This window comes from Mirounga leonina, unplaced genomic scaffold (genome assembly GCF_011800145.1).
Source record: "Mirounga leonina isolate KUSES-001 unplaced genomic scaffold, KU_Mleo_1.0 Mir_174, whole genome shotgun sequence".
NCBI classification, from domain to species: domain Eukaryota; kingdom Metazoa; phylum Chordata; class Mammalia; order Carnivora; family Phocidae; genus Mirounga; species Mirounga leonina.
In genome coordinates this window covers 41,780,603-41,805,527 of record NW_023270451.1, presented here as the reverse complement: position 1 = coordinate 41,805,527, position 24,925 = coordinate 41,780,603, and the positions used below count along the sequence as shown (strand labels likewise).

Genomic DNA, 24,925 nt, shown 5'->3' with positions numbered 1-24,925 from the left:
TAAAGGAATATAAAACTATTTATTGACCACTGTTTACCAGTATTTACAATAAAGTAAACAATATACAGTTGGATAACATTCTGACTACAAAGTTATTGTTTTTCCTGGTTTCTGCTGAACCAGTAACTCAAATACTGAGAAGACTGAGCCTACATGTCAGGAACGAGTTGGGATAAAGAAAATACATGCAGGTTAAGAATTTGGATTATAAAAGTCTGTCCACCCATTTATTCCAGCAGGAGCTAAATTGCCAACATCTCTAACCATCTGATTATGATTAGGTTTCCATGAACAAAGTCTTAGACATTCCATGAATCATGACCTTTTAGTCAATACAGCACAGAGATTTCAACTTCTTGAAAAGGAATGGTTCACTAGAAGGAACCTTTAAATGTCCATTTAACTAAGTTTTGCTTACCTAATTAAAACACACCAGGACTTGTCTAGTTTTGTCATTTGGGTGGGGAGGTTGTTGGTGGTGATAAAATTTTCCTTTTAGGGAACTTGCAAATGAACTTGCATTTATGACTGTAGATATGAATATGGATTCAGATATTGCTGCTTTTAAATTGTCCAATTTAAAAATTTGAAAGGTTAAGGCTTCAGGAAAAACTTGTTTAAGTGATTTCTTAAGTTGCTGAAAATGATAGCATCCCAGAAACATGGGCTTATCCATGGTTATAAATGCTGTTTTTGTTTTGGTGAATGTTAAAAAAACAAAAACCATTTATGTATGTATTTTAAGTATACACACAAAAACCCCCTAAATAAACAAAAGACCCAGAATGGTCCTCAGGCATATAGGAGTTAAACACAAATTCTGACTGAGTAACGACTATGAAATTTCCCCCAACATTTAGAAAAGGTGTTCTCTAATGCAGGGGGATAATATACCATGGTCTCAAATATTTTTTTCTGATAAAGGAAGCAACTACAGAAAGCTTTTATTTGTTCAAAGTAACCAGTGCTATAGATGCAAAAAAACCCCAACAACTCCCCCAATACTACTTCAAAACAAACGTATCAAACGTGATTTTCATTAGAATGTTATTTCTTCACACTAATAAATCAAAAAACAAAGACCCAGATTTTATATATATATATAAATATATATAAAAAGCAATGCAAACAATTATTGAGCTTCATCTTCTGGACAAGAATGCCAAGTTAGTCTCTCTTCATAAAAAGCAATTACAATCTGAGGACACTTCATATTTGCCTCTTTTGCCAGCACCAAGTCTGCCTCATCTGAATCTTTCCTGTTGTGAGGAAAAAAAGGTTCAGTCAAAAGTCTCAACTGTTTTTGCCAACTGAATCTTTCACTTAAGTCATAATTCAATCAAAAGATACTGAAGTGCTTCAGAAGCAGATACTTGTGGCTGTGTTCCAATAAAACTACATTTTCCCAAACAGGCTAATCTTTGCTTTAAAACACCATTAGCAAAAAAACAGAACAAAACCAAAGACCCCCAAACTACAAAAATCCTAGAATCATCCTTTCAGCAGATACTATCTAATGATGAAAACTATAAAACCTTTTCTAGGTAAGGCTTCACAAATTAAAAAAAAAAATCTACTCTTACTTTAAAATAGAATAGCAATCATCTGCACACTCACCATTTCATGAGAAACATTAATTCTCCACTGCTGTCTGTGGCACCAATTATTCGTTCAGGATCAAGACCTCTGGCAAAGCCTCTTGGTTTATCAGCCTGATTAAAAGATGTTAAATGACTCTTCACATAAATGTTTCACCAACTTTCCATATTGCAAACTAGTAATACTAACTTCCAATTTGTTTTCATGAAATATAGCTTTCAAATGAAAGTGAAAAAGAAATGACAGGAGAAAGAACTCTTATTTAGTACTAAAACACATTGTAATTTCCATTAACCTTCCAAGAAAAAACAAATCCAGGTATCTAAAAGTATTCTGAATTCCAAGGCAAGAAAATAAATACCTTTCTTTATCCTAACACATTAGAAGACAGAACTGTGTAGGCACACAAATTAATCCCTTGATTTCTGCTAACTCATCAATAATTATAAATTCTTTAAAGTTAGTATTTCAAATCACTTTTAGGAATTAGTCTAAATTACCCACAAATTTTTAAAGTACACACAAAATACAAATAGCCAAATAGTAAAAACTCTGAAACTCAGACTGATCAGTATTGTAAGCGATCTGCCTTGTAGGAAACCTTAAAAAATACTTAGCATAAACCAATGGTTCTAAGAGTGTGGTCTCAGGATCCCTGGGGATCCCTGAGACCTTTAGTGGGTGTCTGTTTATCTTGCAAGGTCCCCTTCTTTCATTTATCTTTGACTTCAGAATATCTTCATATGCCTCTACCAAACAACATTAAGACAGCAAATCAAATGCAGAACTGTCTTAAGCTAGACACTGAAAAGATTTGCAAAACTGTAAAATGCCACTTCTCATTTAAAGTTATTTTTCGTAAGTTATGAACATGCAATAGGTTTTGTCTTTCTTAACTGAATACACAAATGTCTTAGAACTTTGTTTTAATTTCTGATATAATTAGGATTGATGGTCGTAACACATATAAATAAAAGTTCTCCGAGATTCTCAATATTCTAGAGTATTAAAGGGGTTCTGAGACCAAAAGAGTTTGAGAACTGCTTAGATTAAGAAATCCCTTCTCCCTACCAGACTTTCGTATCAATATCCCAGGTTCTGGAGTCAGACTACCTGGGTTAGTTAGAATGACGACTCTAACCTTTACTGTGTGGCTTTGGGCAAGTTAACCTCTCTGTTGTTCAGGTTCATTACCCTATAAAACAGGAATGATAATACTATCTGTCTCATGGACGTTTTATAGTATAAAAAATGCAAATTAAGTTATGTAGAACACTGCTGGGCACATTCTAAGAGCTCAGTGTAGGATAACTACTGTTACTAAACAGTGCTTCTGCTGAATATACGGTTGACTTTCAATTAATGCATATGGATTCTTAACATTGTTACCTTTTTGCTTTGGCTGCTAAAGCATCCAGAACCAAATTTGTAGTCAACCTCTGCTTCTCATCTGGAAAATGGGGATAATACCTATAATCTTAGCAGACCTGCCATGAAGATTTAACAGGTTATCTGTAAACTACTTGGCATCTAATTCAGATGATCAAATTTTAAATCCAAAGACCTTATCAATGTTAGTTCCCAAGCCTAAATGCTAATTCAGAATCAAGACCTTTTCCCAAATTGCCAGCAGGCATGGTAAATAGGACAATCTGTTTTGGAGCTGAAGGTATAAACAAGTAGTTGTATGTTTTGCCCAAAGCCACGGACACATTAGTGAAGCAAAGACTGGGTCAAAATACCCATGTAGTTAATGAACCAGCTGTCTCAATTCACACCAAAAAATATTAAAAAAATTCTATTACCGAAGATTATATACTTCAAAATCAAAATGTTGCTTGGCAATATTCTGACAAAACAAAGATCACATGTGAAAGTACATGCTGGTGGTCAGTGCCACCAATGGTCTATAATCAGAATGTGCTTTGTGGATTGTTTGTACTGTATTGTAAAGGATTGCAATGATCTAATCTTTGTGTTCACTGTATTTAAGACTGCCAGTCCTGGATCACAGGAAATGGACCTTATCAGGGATCAACTCCACGACTCTACTCAAAATAACACTAGCACAACAATGTGAGTTGTATAAGCACTTACTACTGAACATTTATATGATGCAGGCTAAATCATGCCTATCCTTTCTGTCCTGAATATTAAGCATTAAAAAGTATTTGAATTCTTAAAAGTATCTTTAGTGTATTTTAAAAATCAAGCCATCAACCTTTTACCAAGTCAGTCTGCTGGGCAATATTTTATACTTACAGCGTCTCTTTTCTTCTTTGATTTGCTATCATCAGATTCACTGTCAGATAAAGATTTTCTTTTTGTACCATCTTTTTCTTTACCAGCTTTTTGAGAATTAAGAAATGCTTCAATTAACTCTGGACAATCTAAATTTTCTTCAGGTTCCCAAGTATTGTCAGCACTGGGTTCGGTTAAAAAAAAAAAAATCAATTAAATATGATTCATCACCATCATCTACATTCATTTAACATGTATCTAAAAAAAAGTCTGCTGTACTGCAGATGCTTACCTTTTTCTCCCTATCCCCATTCTTTTGATAAAATCTGCTTATACTTCCTGTGTCTATTTTCTTAGCCTCTAGTAAGTGCGCAGTCTGCTGTATTACCTCCAAGTTAACACACCTGCTTCTGGCAGAATAATTGGAACTAATATTTTCCCCAGTTACACAGACAACCCACTTCAGAATCTCTCTGCAAAGGCTTTTTAAAAATAAGGATTCCCTATTCCCACCCCAAATTACTTTATCAGATCAGTCAGACTATGTCTCTAGTTGGGACCTTCAACACCACATTTGAAAACACAAAAATTCTAAGGCATGCTATATGTGAGGCAGTATTTTCAACTTCTGCTGGGTGCTCAGATTAGGCAATGATAAAAAGCAGGGGTTGGCAACCCAAAGGTCAAACCCAGCTTTTGTATGTTGGTCCAACTAAAAATGTTTTTCACATTTTTAATTGGGAAAAAATTTCAAAATGACAATTATAGGAAATGAGGGCCCATTCATTAGAACACAGCCATGCTCCTTTGTTTAACGTAGTGTCTACGGCTGCTTTTGTACTATATTTGCAAAGTTGAGTAATTGTGAGAGGTCTACAGCCCACAAAGCCTAAATTATTTATTTACTACATGATTCTTTAAGGGAAAAGTTTGGCAATCCCTGATATGATGCCAAAATGACTACTTTCATGTGTTTTTCAGAAGGACTGGAAAGAAAATGAATATCAATTACCAAACGTGAATGTTAGATAATCCTACACTAGTGATACGCTTGCTAACTTTTTTTTTTAAGACTCTACGCCCAATGTGGAGCTCAAACTCATGACCCCCAAGATCAAAGAACCACATGCTTTACTAACAAAGCCAGCCAGGTGCCCTATAGGCTTGTTAACTTTGTGCACTCTGATCCAAAAAGCCTTTAAAGAACAAGATAGAATGAAATTAATCATTTTAGAGTGATAGAAAAGAAAGGCACTATTTACAACTTGGGGTCTTCTGATATCCTGAGATGCTAAAACTGGCAAACTTGAATCAGAGGATAGAGGAGGACTAAAGAGTTGAAGCAGAGCTTCCATTTTGTAGTGTTACTTTAATTACAGACTTCTGTATTACCTAATACATTGTACTGCACATAGTAGGTTCTCAGCCATACTAATGGCCTTAAGTTTGAGAGAAAGAGGGAGAAAAGGAGTTAAGTCTCTTAACATTTTGATGGGCTGGACAGAGACAAACAGCATTTAATGTCTCATGAGATTTCAAAACAAACAACAAAAAACCTATCACATGAAGGTGATCAATTCTTTGGCATACTGGTTACATCTAACTTTAAAATAGTTCAGACTTATTTTGCTTTGTTCTGCTATCTGTAAGGAAATTTTTCTAGTGGCAAATTATGAACTTATACTATATACTTAAGCTCAACTAAGGATACTAGAAGGATAAAATAAAGAACCTTAAATCTTCCACTCAACTTGTAATTCCCAAATTGCTATGGTGGGGCAAGTAGTAGGTAACAGATATTCCGAAGCCTAATTATTTGACCAGAACCCTCCCCCATCTCCACCAAACTCAGAAAACTGTTGTCTATCTCTACCTATCCATTTTCAGTAAGTCATTGACAACAGAGCCTTGCTGTTTTTGTGGTATAAGGCAGATTTAGCACATGATAAATGTTAAATATAAGACTGGAATTCCTGCATGAGTTATTTGCAATACAGCTAACATTATAAAAATTATGAGAGCAATTAGTAACAAGGAACATAAAGAACTAAGGAGCTTAAAAAATGCCCACACCACTTCTTAAGAGATTAGGATACAGTAAACCTAGTGCATCCTAGAGGTCCTGGATGATAAGCACTTCTGTTCAACACCCACCAGTCTACCTTATATAGCTTCAATACTTTTAGTGTTCTTTGTATATAAGAAAACAATGTCAATTAGATACTTTAATTAGTACAGTATCTAACCACATTAAAATGCATTACACAATAAACTGTATGCCTATAAATTTGACTCTCCAAGTCAATCAACTAATTTCAAATGTGCTTGGTTACAACTGTAGGCTAAAGACAGGACTCTTTTTAAACAGGTCTCAAAGTACCCTGGAATAAAGGTGTCTTTAAATGAAGAGAAATGTATGGGGAAACGGATTTTAAAAACCCCAGACTAAAAGCAAATTTTAAATGTCACTTAGGTGCAGTTAAACATGTAACAGAAGCACCAGATTCCTTACTCTGTAAATCCCTTCCACTTCAGGAAATACTCCACCTTCCCATTCACTACACGTCGGTCCAGTACTTTTTCCACCACAAATTCTTCAGGCTCTGCCTCTTCTACTTTTTTACTCTTTCCATTTTGTTTCTTTCCCATTTTTTGCTAAAATAAAACAAAAGAGACATTTAAGAAACTTTTCTTTTTTCACTTTTGAGTACATTTTAAAGGCTAATATTCATATTATCGTTGCATCTGACACCTATATTTTTACTTCTATATCCCAGGGCAGACACGTTCTGAAAAGATAAAAGTCAACAGATAATCAAAAAGAATACTTAATTCCCTTTTATCTCAAACCTATCACCCACCCCTTTCAGTTGAAATAATACAATCAAAAACACTATCTGGAAAATATTCTTATCTTTTCTAAATCTAATGTCTTACCTAGTTTACAAGACCAAGTTTACTAGAGTTTGTACTCTTTTTAACTACAACACAGCAACAAACAACTACAAAGTATTAGAAGATGATACAAAGAAGTAAATACTAATGAGACCTTATTAAGTGAACCATAGTCCCATTTAAAAACTACAGCCCCCAAACACTAACAACTCTTTCTCAATATAAACACCAATGTTAAAAGTCTCAATTATACAGAAAGAGGTTAAGTGCAGAATGAAAACATGGTTCAGAATCCTGAGATCAATTGTAGAGTCAACTAAGACCATGAATAGGTTAAAAAGGACACTATTACTGTTCCATAATTTCTGTATATAATATTACAGATCACACAGAACAAAGTTACGTGGTCACTTGAAGAGGTCAAAATAATTCTCTAATGTGAAAATCCTTCTTTCTTGGTTTCTCAAGTGTTAAAATGGTAGCCAACGAAACTCACCTTAAACAAATTTTTAGATTAGTATTTTCTTTTTTGTGTTAACACTATAAGAAAAGCCAAAAGACCAAACTAAAACCACTATTTTCCAATAACTCATGTTATGAAGACTGAAAGCAGATAAAACAAAAAACTGAAATGGTTAATTAGAAGAGACGAAGCGGGGAAAATCTCAAATGTTATGTTAATTTTAAAATAATTTCAGTGGTGCTATTAAAAAAAAAAACTTAACTGCCTAGTCATTAAAGTCACCTCTCCACATAGCATACAAGCAGAAAAGTAACAGCAGCAGTGCCTCAAGCATGCAAAAGGATACTGATCCTAAATGATAAACAAATCAGCTATGTTCATGAAAGTAAGAGATTAACAGAATAAAGAGGATAACAAAAATAAACACAAAGTGAAAAGAATAAACACTAATACTATGGCACTCACAAGCTGGTTACAAGTAAGTGTTCACCTTTTTCTTTTCAGAAGAAAACTCACCCACTTTCCCACCTAAACTAACAAACCTCATCTCTTAGAAGATTAAGAAAAACTTTCAAAGTTGTCAATTTATGATCCTTTAGCAAAGAGTAAGATAATTAAGTATCATTTAGTTATGGACACTGAAGACTCTCAAAACTGTGTGCCAAAGCAACAGAAGCATCTATGTTTGCTTCCTGTATCTCTATTCATCCTCAAAGTCCCAGGGACAGCTAGTTCCTTCTCTTTCCAGTACCTGAAGGTCACAAGTCATACAGTCAATTCAATTATCTACACTTTGGTCTACCACTTATGGAATTTGAAGGACAGTTCAATCCTGAGGGGGCATAGAAGATGCTTTGTTTTTTTTTCCATTGACGGTTTTGATGGGAATCATTTGTGCCACAGAATTTGTATTTATTTCAACGTTTCCCAGAATAGGAGTTAAACGTGCAACCTCTTGATGGCAAAGATTAAAAACCAAACTTGCCTTTTTAGTATGAAACCCAAGGGGAGAATATACAAACCAAAAACCAATGTTTTGCTTTATTTAGATGTTAACACTGACCTTTAATACAATTCCAATTATGGATGAAATATATTAGAATTACTGTGAGAACCACTAACTTTGAATTTCACTATTTTTATGTGAATATGTCAGTGTTTTCAAAAAATCTGTAACTTGATATGGCTGAACATATGTATGTCTTTACACATTCACAGAACTTTTAATCAAGTTTAAGAATGCAAACTTAGGCTTTAAGACAGTGGAGAGAAAAAATGTAATTGCTCGCAAGATCCAAATCTACTCTTCTGCCCTTCTTGGACATATGTATGATTTTATTTGGTATTAAAAAAAAACCATGGCAATGATTTGAATTTAAGACCTTTATGTATTTTAGAATAATCAAATTCGAAATAGGACAACATGAGCAAAGTAACTGAATGACCTTTGTCCCAATCTAGGTTCTTTAAACTGAGCAATACTGAAAATACCTGGATTCTCTAGAATTCATTACAGGGTGACTTAGGGACTGTTACGCCAATGAGCAAGGGCGTTACAGCATTGTGTTTATGCTTGTAAAAATTCATGTTGCGAAAGTTTATTTTTATTTCAAGATAAAAATACTCTGTAAAATTCATTGTACTATCCTGCCAAGATTAGGTTTCTCTAAATGGATTAAGACACTATTCAGCCAGGTCAATAAGTATCTCAATGTAATGATTTCGTTTTTGCCTCTATTTCTCCCCATTACAACACTGCGGGGGGGGGGGGGGGGGGGAACTGGGAAATACATGTGGATGTAAATATCTCAACCACAGAGATGCAAACTTATAATTTTGGGGAAAAAATTTGAGTTAGATCCTTACAAATTTTAGGTTTTCATGAACTTACCAATGTAGTTTTATTGGAGGCCATTTTTTATTGCAGACTTGAAGAGCTATTACTAGAAAAATGCATGACAGTTAAAAAGAAGTTTGCACGACACAAAAAAGGTAGCTAAACACAAGTTCTGTTTGGATTCCAACCCCCACTATGTATCGTATATTGTAAAACTTGTACTCAAATCCAGAGATGCAGATTTGAGATCCTGCGTTATCAGTGATCTATGTTTGCTGAATACATCAGTGCTCTAACCAAGTGGGTCTAGAAAACCTTACTGGGTACGCTGGTATCTGAGACAGTTTTACAAAGGAAAAAATAGCAAAAAATTTTTTCAATATAAGTCCCGTTTATGTCATACCCAGCATTTTTAAGAAAATGGCCAGATAATTTGGTTCAAAGTCGACGTGATCACCCAATCACAACGGTATATTATCGTCAATTTCCCCTCTAGACCTTTTAACAGTCCAAAGAGGCGCCTATAAAACCCCAACTTGGTTTCTTGGAAACCCTCCCCCTTTCTAATCACTAGTTTAAAAACTGAAAAAGGAAAAAAACCGTATCGAGATGCTTCAGTCCCATTTCGTACCACTTTTAAAAAAACAAACCACCTCTTCTATCCGTTCCCCGTAAGCCCCACCCTGCTTAGCGAGGCCTGAACACCCGGCCCCCGCCCCCCACCCAGGAGCGCGGGCCTCGTGGTCAGCCCATCCGCCGGGAGAAACAAAGGCCGCGGCCCGGGGGCTCAAGGGCACTGCACCACCGGGCCCGCGTTGTCCCCCACCCGGCGGTAGCCACGTAACGGAGCGCCCGCCGCAGCCTCGGAACAGCGGGCCGCGCTGATGCGGGAGAACGCACCGCCCTCACTGGAGGCCCAAGTCGCCGACCGAGGCCGTGAGGGGGAGGAGGGCCCCTCATCTTGATCGCGGATGGGGGAGGGGAAAAGGAAATGCGCTTTGTCTAGAAATCAGGCGGCTGTCGCCACGGCTCTCTACCCTCTCGAGAACAGTCTCGTTCTCCCCCTCCCCCACAACTAACTCCAGGCGCCGGCCCAGCGCCAGGCCAGCCGCGGGGTCTCCGCTCGACTCTCCGCTGCTTCCCGCCTGCTCCCCACTCGGGGTCGGGCGGGGAAGGGCGGGAAGCAGGGAACTGGGTGGGGGTATCCCTGGGGCGCAGGTGGTATTTTAAGCACCACCACCGAGTAGAGAAAGAGAGAGAAAGAAAGACACCGACTTCACCGCCTCCGAGCTGCTCCGGGTCCCGGGTCTGCGGCGTCTCCGGCCCTGCGCGCCTCAAGCTCCAGCCACATCCGAGGAGGAGGGGGCTGGGGAGCTGCGCGCCGGGCAGCAGCTCGAGGGGGGGTGGGGGTGGGGGTGGCACCGCCCACGCCGGGCGGCCGCGAGGGGCGGGGCGGGCGGGCGCGCGCGCGCCCGGCGGGGGGAGGGGCCGAGCGCCGCGCCCGCCGGGAACCCGAGCCCGGGGCAGGTGGAAGGCTGCGGCGTCGCTGCACTCACCGTTCGCGGCGTGGGGCCTGGTGGTCCCCGGAGGGGAGGGAGAGGGAAGTTGAGGCGAGGACAGTAACCGATCTTCTAGACGGAGGCGTTTCTGCTTCGCAGCAGCCGCGTCTGGCGCCAAAACCGGGCTCCGCCCACTTCCTCGCCCCTATAAGTGGGTGCCTCCAAACGCTAGGGGTGAGGGAGTAAAGAGAAACTCGGATGGGGAGAATTGGGAGCTAAGAAGGAGTGCCCCTCCCAGACCACCCTCTCCAAAGACCTCTCTTGAACCCAAGGGGTCGACTCCCAAAGACGTTGGCCAGGGTTAGGTTGGTGGAGCGTGAAGTGTAACGTGTTGACTGGAAGTCGCTTCGGGTGTTTCCGGAAGGGGCCGAGTCAGTCCTCAGCGCTGGGGGGAGAATTAGGAGAGGGAAATCGCAAGGGGGAGGTTACAAAGATTATTCTGGCGGGAGCTGGGGGGGGGGGGGGGGGGGGAGGCGCGGATTATCACAGGCTTTGCTGCAGGGACCACCTCCCGGGTTGAGGGGGCTGGACTTTAGGGCTGTGCTTTAAGCTCCTCCCGACAGCGTTAATTTCAAACTGCGCGACCGTTTCTCACCTGCCCTGCGCTAAGGCGGGGGCTGGACCCAATTCCGTGAGAGAGAAATACGCAGGACTCGAGCCTTCCGCAATTCACTGAGACCAGTTACGCAAGTGACGTCAAGCACTACTACTGGCTGCAAGGGGAGGGAGGAGTACGTACCTGGCGTAAGGAGGGCGTAGAGCGTTCCCGCCATTGGCGGCGGTTAGGGCGTTTACGCAACGGCTTGACGTAGGGGAAGACGCGTTAGTCGGGGGGAAGGTTCTAGAAAAGCGGCGGCAGCGGCTCTAGCGGCAGTAGCAGCAGCGCCGGGTCCCGTGTGGAGGTGCTCTTAGCGGTGTTGTTTCTCGAGCAGCGGCAGTTCTCACTACAGCGCCAGGACGAGTCCGGTTCGTGTTCGTCCGCGGAGATCTCTCTCATCTCGCTCGGCTGCGGGAAATCGGGCTGAAGCGACTGAGTCCGCGATGGAGGTAACGGGTTTGAAATCAATGAGTTATTGAAAAGGGCATGGCGAGGCCGTTGGCGCCTCGGTGGAAGTCGGCCACCCGCCTCCGTCTGAGAGCGGCGGTGAAATTGGGCCACTTCAAAAGCGGTTGGTTTCAGGATATTTTTGAAGAGGGTTCGTTAGCCGAGGCCTGATTGAAAAGTACCTTCCCCACCCTCAGCCTGCCGGCGCCATTTCCCTTTGCTGGGGGTGGGGGATGGGGAACTTCCACATGGCGGATGCAGCCCTCGTTCGGCGAAAAGTGGGGCGCGGAGGCGGGAATTCTTACTCCCTCTTCAAAGCACGCTGATTTGGGGGCTCTGGCGTCCCCGCTTCTGAGCTTTTCGGCGGGCTTCGGATCCTCCTGAGCGAGGCTGCGGAGTTTCCCCTCCCCCCTCCCCTCTCCCGGGAACCGGATTTGGCGGCCGCCATTTTCATTCCTTTCCTTCCTCGCAGCGTTTTTCTTTTCAATCTCTGGATTCTGCTAGTTTGATTACTTTATCGAAGAATAGAAGTGGTTAACTATTTTTCTTTCTTTTCGGGCTGTTTTCATGCCGTTTCGAGGTGGATTCCGAGTGTTTTGTGAGCTTGGATGTTTAAAAGTCCTGCGCACCTCGTTAGAGGCTCTTTCCTTTTCCCTCGATGAAATGGCGCCATTGCGTTCAGAAGCCACACCGTAGAGCGGGCGGGTGGGGGAGTCGGTTCCCCGGGGCTGGTTCGCACGGTTTAAGAGGAGGAGGTAAAACTACCACCCAGGGTGTCGGGCCCAGTTTTAAGTCGAGCCGTACTAAGAACATTTTGTTTTTCAGTTTCGTGGGTTTTTTTGAGTAACGGTTTTATCTGGGCCTGCGGTGATTAAAAAAGCTAGTTGAATCGCGGGAAACTTTAGAAATAAAAATTCGGAGCCATTAAGTTAGTACCGACTGTGGGTGGCAGTGGGAAGGTGGTTGGGGGGGGGATGTCGGTTTCACAATTCTTTACTTTCCTGAAGGATTTCTTTTGAACTGTAGAATTCATACTTCAATATTTTTGCTGGGAAACAATCTTTACTGGGTGACAACAGAGGTTCTTGCGATACGGTAGAAATTAAGAGGAAAATGAAAAATGATTTTATCTTTAGCTCTTTGCTTAAAACGTGGTGCATTGCTTCGTTACGAGTAACGGCTGGGCCACTATGTATTTGAACTTTGTCATTTGCTTTTCTCATCTCTGTTTGCTATGATGGTTGATCATTACATTGATAAGAATAAGGTCTCAAGCGAAGGGGGCCTGATTGGGTACTTTCTTTGACCTTAAGCACACTTTTAAAATAACTTTGTTTGTAATCGATAGTGGACATCGGGTAAGTTTGGAAAAAAATTGAGGTAAGTAATGAGTTTTTGCCTTTTGTTAGTGATGTGTAAAAATTATTGTAAATGATTTTTTTTAACTGCGTAATGTGGATTGTGAAAGACCGACTTAACGCTAAAGCTTAATTTAAATACCAGTATGTCAAGTAATCGTATAACGAGTTATTTGAATGTTTTAAGAGCTTGATAGTTTTTTGACCTTTGAAAATTTTTCACAATTCTGAGAACTGTGCAGGGAAAAAATCTAAATGCTTATCACTGTTTTTTGAGCTGTTCGGAAATTTCATGTATGGAGAAAGAAACCTCCATAGAACTGAGTTAGAGAGCTGTAATATTATTTGCTTATGAAGTATTTCGTGTTATATGGAAAATTATATTTGAGCTTTGATTTGTATTATACACTCATAGTAGTTGCCCTTGGACATTATGATCGATTCTGGTTTCTGAGTATTTTAATTTTTTTTAACTTAGTTCTCTGAAAACAAAGTATAACCTGTTTTTTTCTTGACTGACAGCCGAAAATACAGGGCTGTTAATGCAAAATACTTGCTTGGTGGTTTATAGGGCTTAAAATTTTTCAGCCCAGGTCCCCAACCTCCCCGCGTAAAATTAGAGACATTTTGTGTTGTGTATTTTGCCAGGTGGCCATTAAGGCCAGTACCACCTGAGTTTTTGTGGGTGATTTTTTTTCTTCGATGTAGTGTAAATTGTAGCAGTACAAAATGCTGAGTAGTTAACAGTGATCATTTAAAGTTTTACGGTTTTTGAAAAGTGAGATTATAGCAAATATTTTACTGCATTTATGGTTCAGTAATAATTCAGATTGTTCTATAAATACCAATATAAGTGTGCCCTCAAAAAAACCAGGTATGTTAAAAACTGTTGAAGCTCTAAATACCCACCGTTGGTAATAAAAGTCATTTGTGCCTGGGTCAAAGGAAAGAGGCAGATTTTATAAGGATATTTTGGTATTATGCATTGAATGTTTTAAGTCTCCCCCCACCCCCCATGGAGAGTTGGTGTATGGGGAAAGAATGATTTTTTTCTTAGTGGGTTTTTTTTTTTATTGAGATACATTAGAATCACCACCAGAGGGAGCAGTAAAGAGAAAAGATGTCACTGTTTTAGACACTGAATCATGAAATGGTAAATTATGGGTTATAAGTAAAGAACGAACAGTTTTTATGTTAAAAAGCGGTGTATTTACAATGTGTATTTAAAAGCAAGTTACTTTGTTTCGGGCAAAGGATTGAATGCAAATTTTGACAAAAGTCCTTTAAGCCTTCAATGACCAAAGAATAGGTTTATTCCTTTCTCTTCATAAAGTTTTAAGATAAAGGGATGTTAAATTTATTCAAAATAATTTAATGTCAAGTAAATTTAGATCATGCATTAATGACTTTGAAACTTGTGTAGATCAGCTGGGGCAATTTTTTTGGTGTAACACAACTAATTTGCAGTTTAACATATGGTTTAAATTTGATGTAAGTTTTTTTTTTCCCCCCAGAAAACTTTAGAAACTGTTCCTTTGGAGAGGAAAAAGGTACTCTGCCAGCAGGTCACCTCATATTTAAGAATTTAATTTCCTGCATACAAAGAGGAAATGTAAATAAAAATTGAAATGGTGTTTTCCTTTGCAGAGAGAAAAGGAACAGTTCCGTAAACTCTTTATTGGTGGCTTGAGCTTTGAAACCACAGAAGAAAGTTTGAGGAACTACTACGAGCAATGGGGAAAACTTACAGACTGTGTGGTATGTTACATAAAAGTGCCTACAGATAACTAGTCTTTCAACTGTTGGGCTACTGTGTTTAAGATGTTGAGTAAAATAATGGAGAAAATTATTTTAATGTCTGTGTTCATTGTGAGAACTGCTAGTCTTTTAAATTGCTAGTTCATAACATAAGTAATGAAATGAGGGGCTAAAGTTTCCCCTTTGGTTTTAAGGTTATGAGGGATCCTGCAAGCAAAAGATCAAGAGGATTTGGTTTTGTAACTTTTTCATCCATGGCTGAGGTTGATGCTGCCATGGCTGCAAGACCTCATTCAATTGATGGGAGAGTGGTTGAGCCAAAACGTGCTGTTGCAAGAGAGGTGAGCAAATATAACTGTACAATAAATATGAAGAATATTCTGTCCCACTGAAGATTAGACTAACATTTGAAAGAATTCAGTTTCCTATCTTTTTAAAGCCGTTAGTTTTGTATTCTTTGCTTTTTTTAGATTTACATCTTTGAAAAACTGGGTTCTTAGTCGTAAGCTGATGCTTTACCTGATGGCGTTAGAGGATAAAAGCTATCTTTGTACCCAGATAATGTGCTTTAAATCATGTTTTGGTTTCTTCTGTTAAGATTTTTTTCTCCCATTATTTCAGGAATCTGGAAAACCAGGGGCTCACGTAACTGTGAAGAAGCTGTTTGTTGGTGGAATTAAAGAAGATACTGAAGAACATCATCTTAGAGATTACTTTGAGGAATATGGAAAGATTGATACCATTGAGATAATTACCGATAGGCAGTCTGGAAAGAAAAGAGGCTTTGGATTTGTTACCTTTGATGATCATGACCCTGTGGATAAGATTGTGTGTAAGTGTCTATAAGCAGTAGGTGTGTGGTTTTTTATAAGGTTTTGGGTTTGTTGATTTTATTAAAAAGGTTGTAGAAGTTGCTTACTGATAATGTTGATATAATGGAGTGTGAACTTTTCATTGCAGTGCAGAAATATCATACCATCAATGGTCATAATGCAGAAGTAAGAAAGGCTTTGTCTAGACAAGAAATGCAGGAAGTCCAAAGTTCTAGAAGTGGGAGAGGAGGTAACTTTTAACTTCTGTTTTTCTTTTTAAAACTTATTCGAATAAATGCTCGTTACTAACCTGGGCATTTACTACAGGCAACTTTGGTTTTGGAGATTCTCGTGGTGGTGGTGGAAATTTTGGACCAGGACCAGGAAGTAACTTTAGAGGAGGATCTGGTAAGTTGGGAGTTCTTAGTGTTAGAAGGGTGCATGTGCTCAAATAAAAACTGTTTGAATTAGATTTAGGAAATCCAATCTTAATTTTTTTAAGTTATTTTAAGACTTAGGCAGATTGTATCTTGGTGGGATATTCTAAATTAGCCAGGTCGGAAGTTATAGTTAAAAACATCTTATAAATTGTAATTCAAGATAATCAGTTGCAGAGTTCCTTTTTTAGGGTAGTCAGCTTTAAAAAAAAAAAAGTTACATCAATTGCAACTAGCCTAAATGAGTGTTGCCCCTCAATGGGAAGTGAAGATATTGTGGAGGCTTTATGTATAGGCTCTAAGAGGTCTGTATCAGTTAAATATTTTTCCTTTAGGCTTCAGATATATTTGAATTACTAATGTAATGAGGTGCCAACAGAGAAACCTGCTGCCCCTTTCAGTGTCATTCTTACGCATAAATAAATGGAATCTCTTAAAATTGAGTCTTGCCAAGTCCAAGCCCTCAAATTAGACAATTATCCTTAAAAGATTTAATTATATACACTTCTGTATTTTAAGAAGAAATAAGTAAGAGTGGTGTTACTTATTTCTTCTTAAAATACAAAACACCACTCTTCTAGCACAAGGAGGGTGGTCCCTAATAATCTTCACTCAGACATGCTAATAAAGAATGCGGAGGGAAGAAATTGTAACTAGGGCGAACAGCGTATAATAATTCTTTTTCCTGTCTCTTAACAGACGGATATGGAAGTGGTCGTGGATTTGGGGATGGCTATAATGGGTATGGAGGAGGACCTGGAGGTCAGTTTTTTTCTGCATTTTAGTTTGTGACTTAAAAGATCAAAGCAGTACATATTTTTGTATAGTTATATGTCTATATTAATTTTTAATGTTTTGCATTTGTAGAGGGCTTAGGTGGTAGTGGTTCAGTTATTTGGCTATTCCTTTATAATTTGCATCTTAGTTGTATATCCTTTGGAAAGTATTTTTGCTTGGCAGGTGTAGATACCAGTTGCAAAATCATTTAGGAGGATTTTAATAGAGAATTTAAAGATGCTGTCATGCTATCCCATTGTTTCTCAAGCAAAGAATTTAATCTAGATATATTCTATATGCTGTTTTCCTGAAAAACAGACTATTAGATGTGATCATGGTCAACATGTAAGGGGAAGGATATATAAGATCAATTGTTCCTTAAAATTAGTCCCTTACCAAGATAAGTCCCCTAGGGTAATCTGTTAAAAAGAAAAAAAAAAGTAACTGAAAGAACTTCCTAAAATACACAATTGTACAGTTGTATTCTTGGGACCAGCTAAAGTTGTGAGCCACTGTTCCATAACAAGTGATGTATTAGATGTGTTCTTTTGGAGTACAGAAAAGTTAATACTTACAAAAGTCCTAATAAGAATGGGATACTAAAAACTGAGCTACTAATAGAAAAACTGGTTTTGCCACTCCTTAAGTATGATTATAAGTTAATCCTATATCCTATTTCAGTTTTGTTTGAAATCCAAATACTAATTTGGTATTATGAGAAAGAACAAGGTCTTGTATTTCAATAATTGGAGACTGCCATTTTAAGTTTTTGAACTACATGCAAGTTTGCTAATTTCTGGTCCTCCCCCCATTTCTACTCAGAAGAAGGGTATAGTGGGCATATTATTTAAGAGACATGGGAATTTATGGGGAAAAAACGTTTGCAACTTAATCTTTTGGACCAGTAGGGGTGTGTGGCTTTTTTTTGTCCTGCTACCCTATGCCTCGTCTGTCCCCACAATCCTTACGCAAAATATAAATGTTTCAAGATATCTTCAAGAGAATCTTTAATATTTTTGCTCTCAGGGGAGAGCTGTGGCATTGCAAGTATTTGTCTCTGTAAAGGTCTTTATCCAGTTTAATAGGTGCTCCCTCCCCTGAATGTTTACCAAGGATACGTACTCTGTTCTGCCCTTGAGGCTGTTAAGAGATTTCATAGAATAAATATTTTGTTGATAAGAATGTGTTTTGGAAAGCTGGAAATGGGTGTGATAAGACAGTTCAAATGCCATTGAAAATATTAAGTAATTACTTAAAGGCTTATTTTATAATAGGTGGCAATTTTGGAGGTAGCCCTGGTTATGGAGGAGGAAGAGGAGGATATGGTGGTGGAGGACCTGGATATGGCAACCAGGGTGGGGGCTACGGAGGTGGTTATGACAACTATGGAGGAGGTAATAAATTCACCTGCAACCTTTATGTGGGAATTTGGATTGGAATTAATGACTTTTAACACGAGATTTTGCATTTCAATGTTGTCAATAGTTGTCTTAAAAAAAAAACTGTAGAGTTGTAGATAGGTGTCTTGCATTTATTCTGATGATTGTTTTTATGGGAGATTTGTCCTAAATATGCTTACCATGTTTCACTGGTTTAATGCTTGAGTACGTTATTTTGGAAGTTACTGTGCAAAACCTATTTCAATTTTTTCACAGGAAATTATGGAAGTGGAAATTACAATGATTTTGGAAATTATAACCAGCAACCCTCTAACTATGGTCCAATGAAGAGTGGAAACTTTGGTGGTAGCAGGAACATGGGGGGACCATATGGTGGAGGTAATTTATTAGATTGTTTAAATTTTGTGATTAAAGAATACTTCCATGACTTTAAGAATGGAAGATCTCCTGATTGCTAGTTTAATACTTCCATTGTAATTCAGTGTTAATTGAAATGGTGGGGATATTCAGTGGTATAAAATATTTAGGACTTGGGAAAGTAAGACATTTCAGGTGGGGATCTTTTTCCTTGGCTAATTATTTCCTTAAAAAAAAAAGCCAAAGAAGATTGAGCACATTGCAAGGTGTATAAAGTTCTAGGAATTCTCTCTTTTAAAGTTAATTGAATAAAAACTTGGGATTATTTACTAAAAGTATTATTTGTTTAAGGTCTTGAGAAAGTTTGTAGTAGTACTAAATCAATGTTTTTATGCCTCTTCTGTTTGCTTTACGTTTTTTTAACTCTGTACTGACTCCAATGATTGTGGTAGACAACCCTATAAAGGAATAGCAGCAGTAAATACATGTTTTCAAGTGTAAAGGGCAAAATTAAACTTTCTGTGAGTCTGGATAATTGATCTCCCAAGTAGGTTAATTATAAGCAAATAACAGGTTATGAGCTGTGTGTTTCAATGAGTGTAGGTCTCTAAAATAGAAATTAGCTATAGATAGTATTAGGCTTATTACGGAAAATGGAAGTAAGTTTGCTTTCTCTTGCTGTTTCAATGATTCTAGGAAACTATGGTCCTGGAGGCAGTGGAGGAAGTGGGGGTTATGGAGGGAGAAGCCGATATTGAGCTTCTTCCTATTTGCCATGGGTAAGTAGCTTTTGAGTTTTACATTATTATTGTCTTGGGAGATCTAGCTGCCAGGAGTAAAAGCTTTTTAGGATCATGTTATCTTTCCTTAAAATCTGGTTAGATGGATAATTTCATAACCTATTTTTTTTTTACTCTTTACTTCTGTTGAAACAGGCTTCACTGTATAAATAGGAGAGGATGAGAGCCCAGAGGTAACAGAACAGCTTCAGGTTATCGAAATAACAATGTTAAGGAAACTCTTATCTCAGTCATGCATAAATATGCAGTGATATGGCAGAAGACACCAGAGCAGATGCAGAGAGCCATTTTGTGAATGGATTGGATTATTTAATAACATTACCTTACTGTGGAGGAAGGATTGTAAAAAAAAAAAAAAATGCCTTTGAGACAGTTTCTTAGCTTTTTAATTGTTGTTTCTTTCTAGTGGTCTTTGTAAGAGTGTAGAAGCATTCCTTCTTTGATAATGTTAAATTTGTAAGTTTCAGGTGACATGTGAAACCTTTTTTAAGATTTTTCTCAAAGTTTTGAAAAGCTATTAGCCAGGATCATGGTGTAATAAGACATAACGTTTTTCCTTTAAAAAAATTTAAGTGCGTGTGTAGAGTTAAGAAGCTGTTGTACATTTATGATTTAATAAAATAATTCTAAAGGAAATTGTGTAATTATAGACTTTTTATTTTAAATAAGTTAAGGAGTGGGTAGTATAATTAAGGTCCATTGCAAAGCTGTTGTTATATTTGTGTAAGATAAATGCTGGTCAGATATAAGTGTGTTGTCTGCAATTCATCAGGATTAAATTATCTAGATAACTTAAGGGATATCTCTGCAAAGAGAAACACCTTTTTAGATCTTTTAGATGCTGCTTCTTCAATGCAAGGAAAGGAAATAACCCCAGCGAGGTACTCTTCAGGGATACAGGTCTAGTACAAGAGAACTCTTGACGGCTACTAAGTTCAGCCAGTCTTAAAAAACTGTGCTGTTTCTACAAAGCTTTAACTACAGTAGTTTATAAGGATGACAACGAAAGCTGAGGGTGTAGAGCAAAATAGTTCTAAGCTTCAGTTAAACTTCTTTAGGTAAGATCTTATTTACTTTTCCTTTCTTAATTTTCCTCCCCAAAAGATAAACTAATACTACTCTTCAATGGCCTTTCAGTATAGTGGTTCTTACGTAGTTTAACATAGCTATAAATTTGAGTTTAACAATTTATAAACTCAAGAGAATAATCTTATAAACCCTGTTTTCCAATCTGTCATTTACTTAAATTATTTTGGTTGTTTTTTTTCCCCCCTTTTTTTCCTTCTTTCCCACCCCCCTCCCCCTCTATGAAGATTCAGGTGCTTAACATATCATTTTTTTCCCTGCTGGAATTTTAGCATTGATATGAACCATGGACAAGTATATTCTGCTGCCACAAAGACTGTAAAGTGCTTCATTTCAACAGCTGAGGCGCAAGCCAAGTGATCATTAATAAAGCTTTTCTTGGTTCCTTCAGTGGTGTTGGTAGTAAAATGGTAGGTAAAAGTTAGGCTGCAAGTTGAATAAATCATGAAATTACCCATCATTACACCCTTGTGTATTCACGTTTCTTGGATCAAGCATTTTGAGTGAACCTAGTGGTTTTTATTAAAAATAAAGACATTTTGTTCTTCTGTTATATGGTTGTTCTAGTTTTACATGCTTATCAGAATCAGGTTCAGGAGAAGGTAGGGTAAAATGGTTGAAACTATTTCCAGATGATAGTTTATACTTACAAATAAAGTGTCTACATTATAAATCCTGTATGTATCCAGTACTAAATATTTGGGTTTAAATGTGGTAATTCTTTCCCAACCCCGTACCTTATAGGAGAGATGTAGGTTGGCTGCTGAAATTCTTAAATGTCATCAGTTTGATTTGCCTGGCTTTATTGCCTTTTCAGGAATGTGATAATCAGGGCATATTCTACTGTATGCACCAGTGAGTCTTCTTTGATCCTAAGACCACCACTGAAGTTATTTAGGTTCTTTGGACAAACATGATAAACTTCTTCAGATACTTTTTTTTTCCTTTGGCAGGAAGGTGTCTTGCTGCAGGTAACTAATGAAGAAGTGGTCAACCACAGAGTCTTCAAGAAATAAGAAATTCTGTACCATCTGAAAGTAGTTCTTGTTGGTGCCTTCATTTAAAAAAAAAAAGCACTTTAAGTTTAAAGGGAAATGTTTTCTGATAAAATACAAACTTCATTTAGTACAGGTTCTTAATATAAAACAATTACAAATTGAGTATTGTTTGTAAAAGAGTAACATCAAGTAAGCTAGAGAGAGAAATGTATCATGTTTTAAACTAGGTTTTGTGAGTAGACAGATAAAAATTCTATTTTAAATATAAAGTTTATAAAATAAACACTTTTGTATTCAAATACTTGGTGTAATGTTTACACATAAAATGTGTGAATCTTGTTCTATAAACATTCAGTTGTCTAAAAGATTGCCATCCCCTAGATTTTTGAAGCAGTTTCACAAAGCTATGCATATTGCCATTTTTCTTTCAGTATTGATAGTCAAATAAGAAAAGCATTGTGGACATTATTGGCTGTCCCTAATAAAATGCCATTCTTCATATACTGTACATTCAGCGTTTGAATACTGCTCTAGTTTCCTGGCTTTACCTTGTATGTTTAACATTGCTGGTGGAGTTGTTGCAAGTATTTTAAACAGTGGTCCCAATTAAGTGACTGCAAAGCACTGAGTCTGTCATGGTAGCTTCTTAAATGTCAATTACCTTTATATGCCTTTTAACTGAGTTTCAGTGGTTGTCTTTTTTTAGTATATGTGCTGCCGAAGCGAGCACCAGTGGTTGTCTTTTTAAAGGTTTAAATATGGTGGAGAGAATTTAACAAGCAGTGGCTTTCTTGTATATATTTACCTGAAACAATGAAAGATAACAGGAAAGATACACAGTAAAGTTGATTTAATAACTTTTTTTGGTTTTGATAATGAGGTATCTCACAGGTAAGTCAAACTGATGGTTAACAGAAGATGAGCTAAGCTGTTACTTAAAATATAGATGCGTCCATCATCTGTAAACTTAGAGAGTACTTGAAAATAAGGTAAATATTTGAAGGTTTTAAAAATGCGGCTCTACCAAGAACTCAAACTTAAAGGAGGTAAATCAAGTTGGTGTATGACAACACACCCTGAAGTACGCAACCCTTAATCAGGACAAATTTTAAGAAAATTCAGTACACAATAGGCTGAAATGAACTGGCTTATTGCAACTAAGGTAATGCTGAATAATCAACCATAGGCATTTCCCTTGTGTGTCGTATATTGGGCTGTTAATTTCTATTAGAACTTCAGATTTAAGGTAGTTCTTAAGTTTTCTAAACGAAGGAAATAACATTTTTTCGCATATGTTGCTGCATTATATCACTACATCAGGCTTAACCTTTAACCTCAATACTTAGCAATTTGGAGCAACAATGAATTTGTTACTTTACATAGTATTTGCAGGTCAACAACTTAAAAACTTAGAGCTGTGTGATTTTTGCTGAAGCTCAGGTTGCAGTTAGGAAAAACTTCACTAGGGCATGCTGACAGGGTTGGCAAGTTGGGGCTGGCTATTTCCTTTCCCTATACTGAGCTTTTGGAGCAATCAAAACCCAATAGAATCAACATTTGGAAGTAGTACTTTGTATTATAATGGTCACGTCGTGGATGGAAGGGTTTTACTTCTAGGATTACTGAGAACCCAGCATCATTGGGAGCCATATTGAGGGCTGGCTTCCACATTAGAGTGTTAATCTTTACTGGAAGTTTCTGAAACTGGTTCGTTCTATTGCGTGTAAGGTTTTAAATAACTGGTGTATGGATACAAGCTAAGATGGTCTAAAAGGGATAACTTTGTACTAAGTGTTTACAGTACTGAGTTAATTTAAGGAAACTTTAAAAGAATACTCTCAGTAATGACATTTACTAGTTCACAAGTGTGGGTTCCTTTCCAAAAAGATAGAAGACATCCCAATATACTAAAAACAGATATATTCTTGGCAAAATTTTATGTAAATCTGATCTTTTGAGCTTTGGAATGACTGGGTGGTTGATAGACCCCATTCAGTTTTAATAACACACCACTGTTGACTACTGCGCCGATCACATAGATGTAAGAGGTTTTTTGGTGACTGGGCAAACTAGTGAGGTGAGTAGACTACCCAAGAAAGGGGCAGATTCATTTCTTTGAAGATTATAGAAGGGGGAAAAATTAAGACTGATCCCAACTATAAAAAGGTTTTTAAGTTCTGATACATGCATGCACTATGTAGGCTGACATTCTGTTCTGGGGCTTGGATGTGTGCAAATTGGGTTTTCTGACTGCTATATTCCAAAGATCCTTGCTGAACTGAAGCCAGCCTTTAGAGGGATCCAAATATCCAGATATTATTTAGTACATGTTGCATGGAGATCATACACTTGAAAATCTAATTTCACCTGTAAGGTGGTTCAACATGGATACCTGTTGATGGTTACTTGTGAAATATGAAGGCTTTATCCGGAAAAGGACAAATGAGATGCTGAGAATCTGGCTGACCAACCAGATTTCTTTAACTTTATAATTGGATGAATGACTGCAGGATTAAGTTATTTTCCATAGGTAAAGAAGGTAAGACTAGTTTCCTGTTGGGACCAATTTAAACTGGAATGTAAATTTGGGCCTTTCCGCTGCAGATTCAGGAGGGGGGGGGTACCCACCAGAAAATGTAAAAGCAGCTAAGGGTTAATTAGTTGCCTAAGTAAGCATTACTGATCTCAGGGATCTTAAGTCTTACTGATTCCCTTGAAATTTGCATTTGTAAACCCTATACCAAATAGTTGGGAACACACTGGGGGTATGAGGACACATACATGCCCCTCCCTTGAAACCTTGTTTTGATAAAGCTGCTCAGTAACAACAGTCTTGACTGCATAACCATGTCTTATGCAGCTCAGTGAGCAGTTTGGTTCAAGTTCTACCAAGCAAAGTGCATACAGCTTCAGTGAGAACTTTGAGATTCTGAAGATGGTCAGTTTCTACAATCTGAAGCTGAGTAGATTAGATTTCTCCTTTTCTGTAACCTTTCTGAACTCCAGGAAAAACTACATTTTAAGACCACTAGCTAGCAGAACATTTCAGTCATCCTTCAGGTGTCCATTACATTCCTAATCTGCAAGGGCATTTAGACTAAAATCTTGGCGGTGGGATTTCCACTGCTGAAACTGGTAGAAGAGTAAGCAGCTGAGGTTTACATGCTTTGAGGCCAGATTTTTCTTTGGAAGTTTGGTGCATTTACTTTTGGTCACAATGTACCAAATACCTTCCAGACTCAAACTATTTTAAGCTTTGGTTACTGTGAATGTCAAAATTTTAAGTCCCTGTTCTTAGGTCCGTATTTATCCATGTTTGATCCTTTGGTGTATAGTTCCATTGTGCTTGATATTTTCAGGGATTTGAGGATAGTGCACCGTCATAAGTGTTAACAATTGGGTGGATAAGGCTACTTGTAGGTAGGTAGTACTGTGGAAGTTTAAATTGTAGATCTGAAGTAATTTCTGGGCACTACAAAACTGTCAAAGCATTTTGTTGAAAG

At 38.0% G+C, this 24,925-nt stretch overlaps 2 protein-coding genes across 11 annotated transcripts; one reads left to right on the top strand and one right to left on the bottom strand.

Moving 5' to 3' along the window:
• On the bottom strand, positions 1-11,255 carry CBX3 (chromobox 3). 3 transcript variants are annotated; one of them, XM_035020777.1, is made up of 7 exons: positions 11,190-11,255; positions 10,592-10,762; positions 9,090-9,141; positions 6,353-6,495; positions 3,862-4,024; positions 1,618-1,712; positions 1-1,259 (listed from the first exon to the last, which is right to left on the bottom strand). In XM_035020777.1, the coding sequence occupies exons 3-7, from the start codon at positions 9,111-9,113 to the stop codon at positions 1,133-1,135; spliced, it is 552 nt and encodes a 183-aa protein (XP_034876668.1). In that variant the 5' UTR covers positions 9,114-9,141; positions 10,592-10,762; positions 11,190-11,255; the 3' UTR covers positions 1-1,132. The 3 variants fall into 3 exon arrangements, with proteins under 3 accessions (XP_034876668.1, XP_034876667.1, XP_034876666.1); XM_035020776.1 differs by lacking the exon at positions 11,190-11,255 and having other exon boundaries at positions 10,592-10,849; XM_035020775.1 differs by lacking the exons at positions 10,592-10,762; positions 11,190-11,255 and adding an exon at positions 10,311-10,418.
• HNRNPA2B1 (heterogeneous nuclear ribonucleoprotein A2/B1) lies at positions 10,602-22,100 on the top strand. Of its 8 annotated transcripts, none has more exons than XR_004682042.1 (13): positions 11,412-11,641; positions 14,512-14,547; positions 14,645-14,755; positions 14,950-15,096; positions 15,377-15,587; positions 15,716-15,817; positions 15,895-15,975; positions 16,704-16,766; positions 18,056-18,175; positions 18,437-18,559; positions 19,235-19,317; positions 20,697-20,834; positions 21,378-22,100. XR_004682042.1 is itself a non-coding variant. In XM_035020773.1 (12 exons), exons 1-11 carry the CDS (start codon positions 11,636-11,638, stop codon positions 19,294-19,296), a joined length of 1,062 nt encoding a protein of 353 aa, XP_034876664.1. In that variant the 5' UTR covers positions 11,412-11,635; the 3' UTR covers positions 19,297-19,317; positions 21,378-22,100. The 8 variants fall into 8 exon arrangements, 3 of the variants coding, with proteins under 3 accessions (XP_034876665.1, XP_034876664.1, XP_034876663.1); XR_004682041.1 differs by having other exon boundaries at positions 19,474-20,834; positions 21,378-21,787; XR_004682043.1 differs by lacking the exon at positions 14,512-14,547 and having other exon boundaries at positions 10,602-11,641; positions 19,474-20,834; positions 21,378-21,787.
• The last annotated feature ends 2,825 nt before the right edge of the window (positions 22,101-24,925 follow it).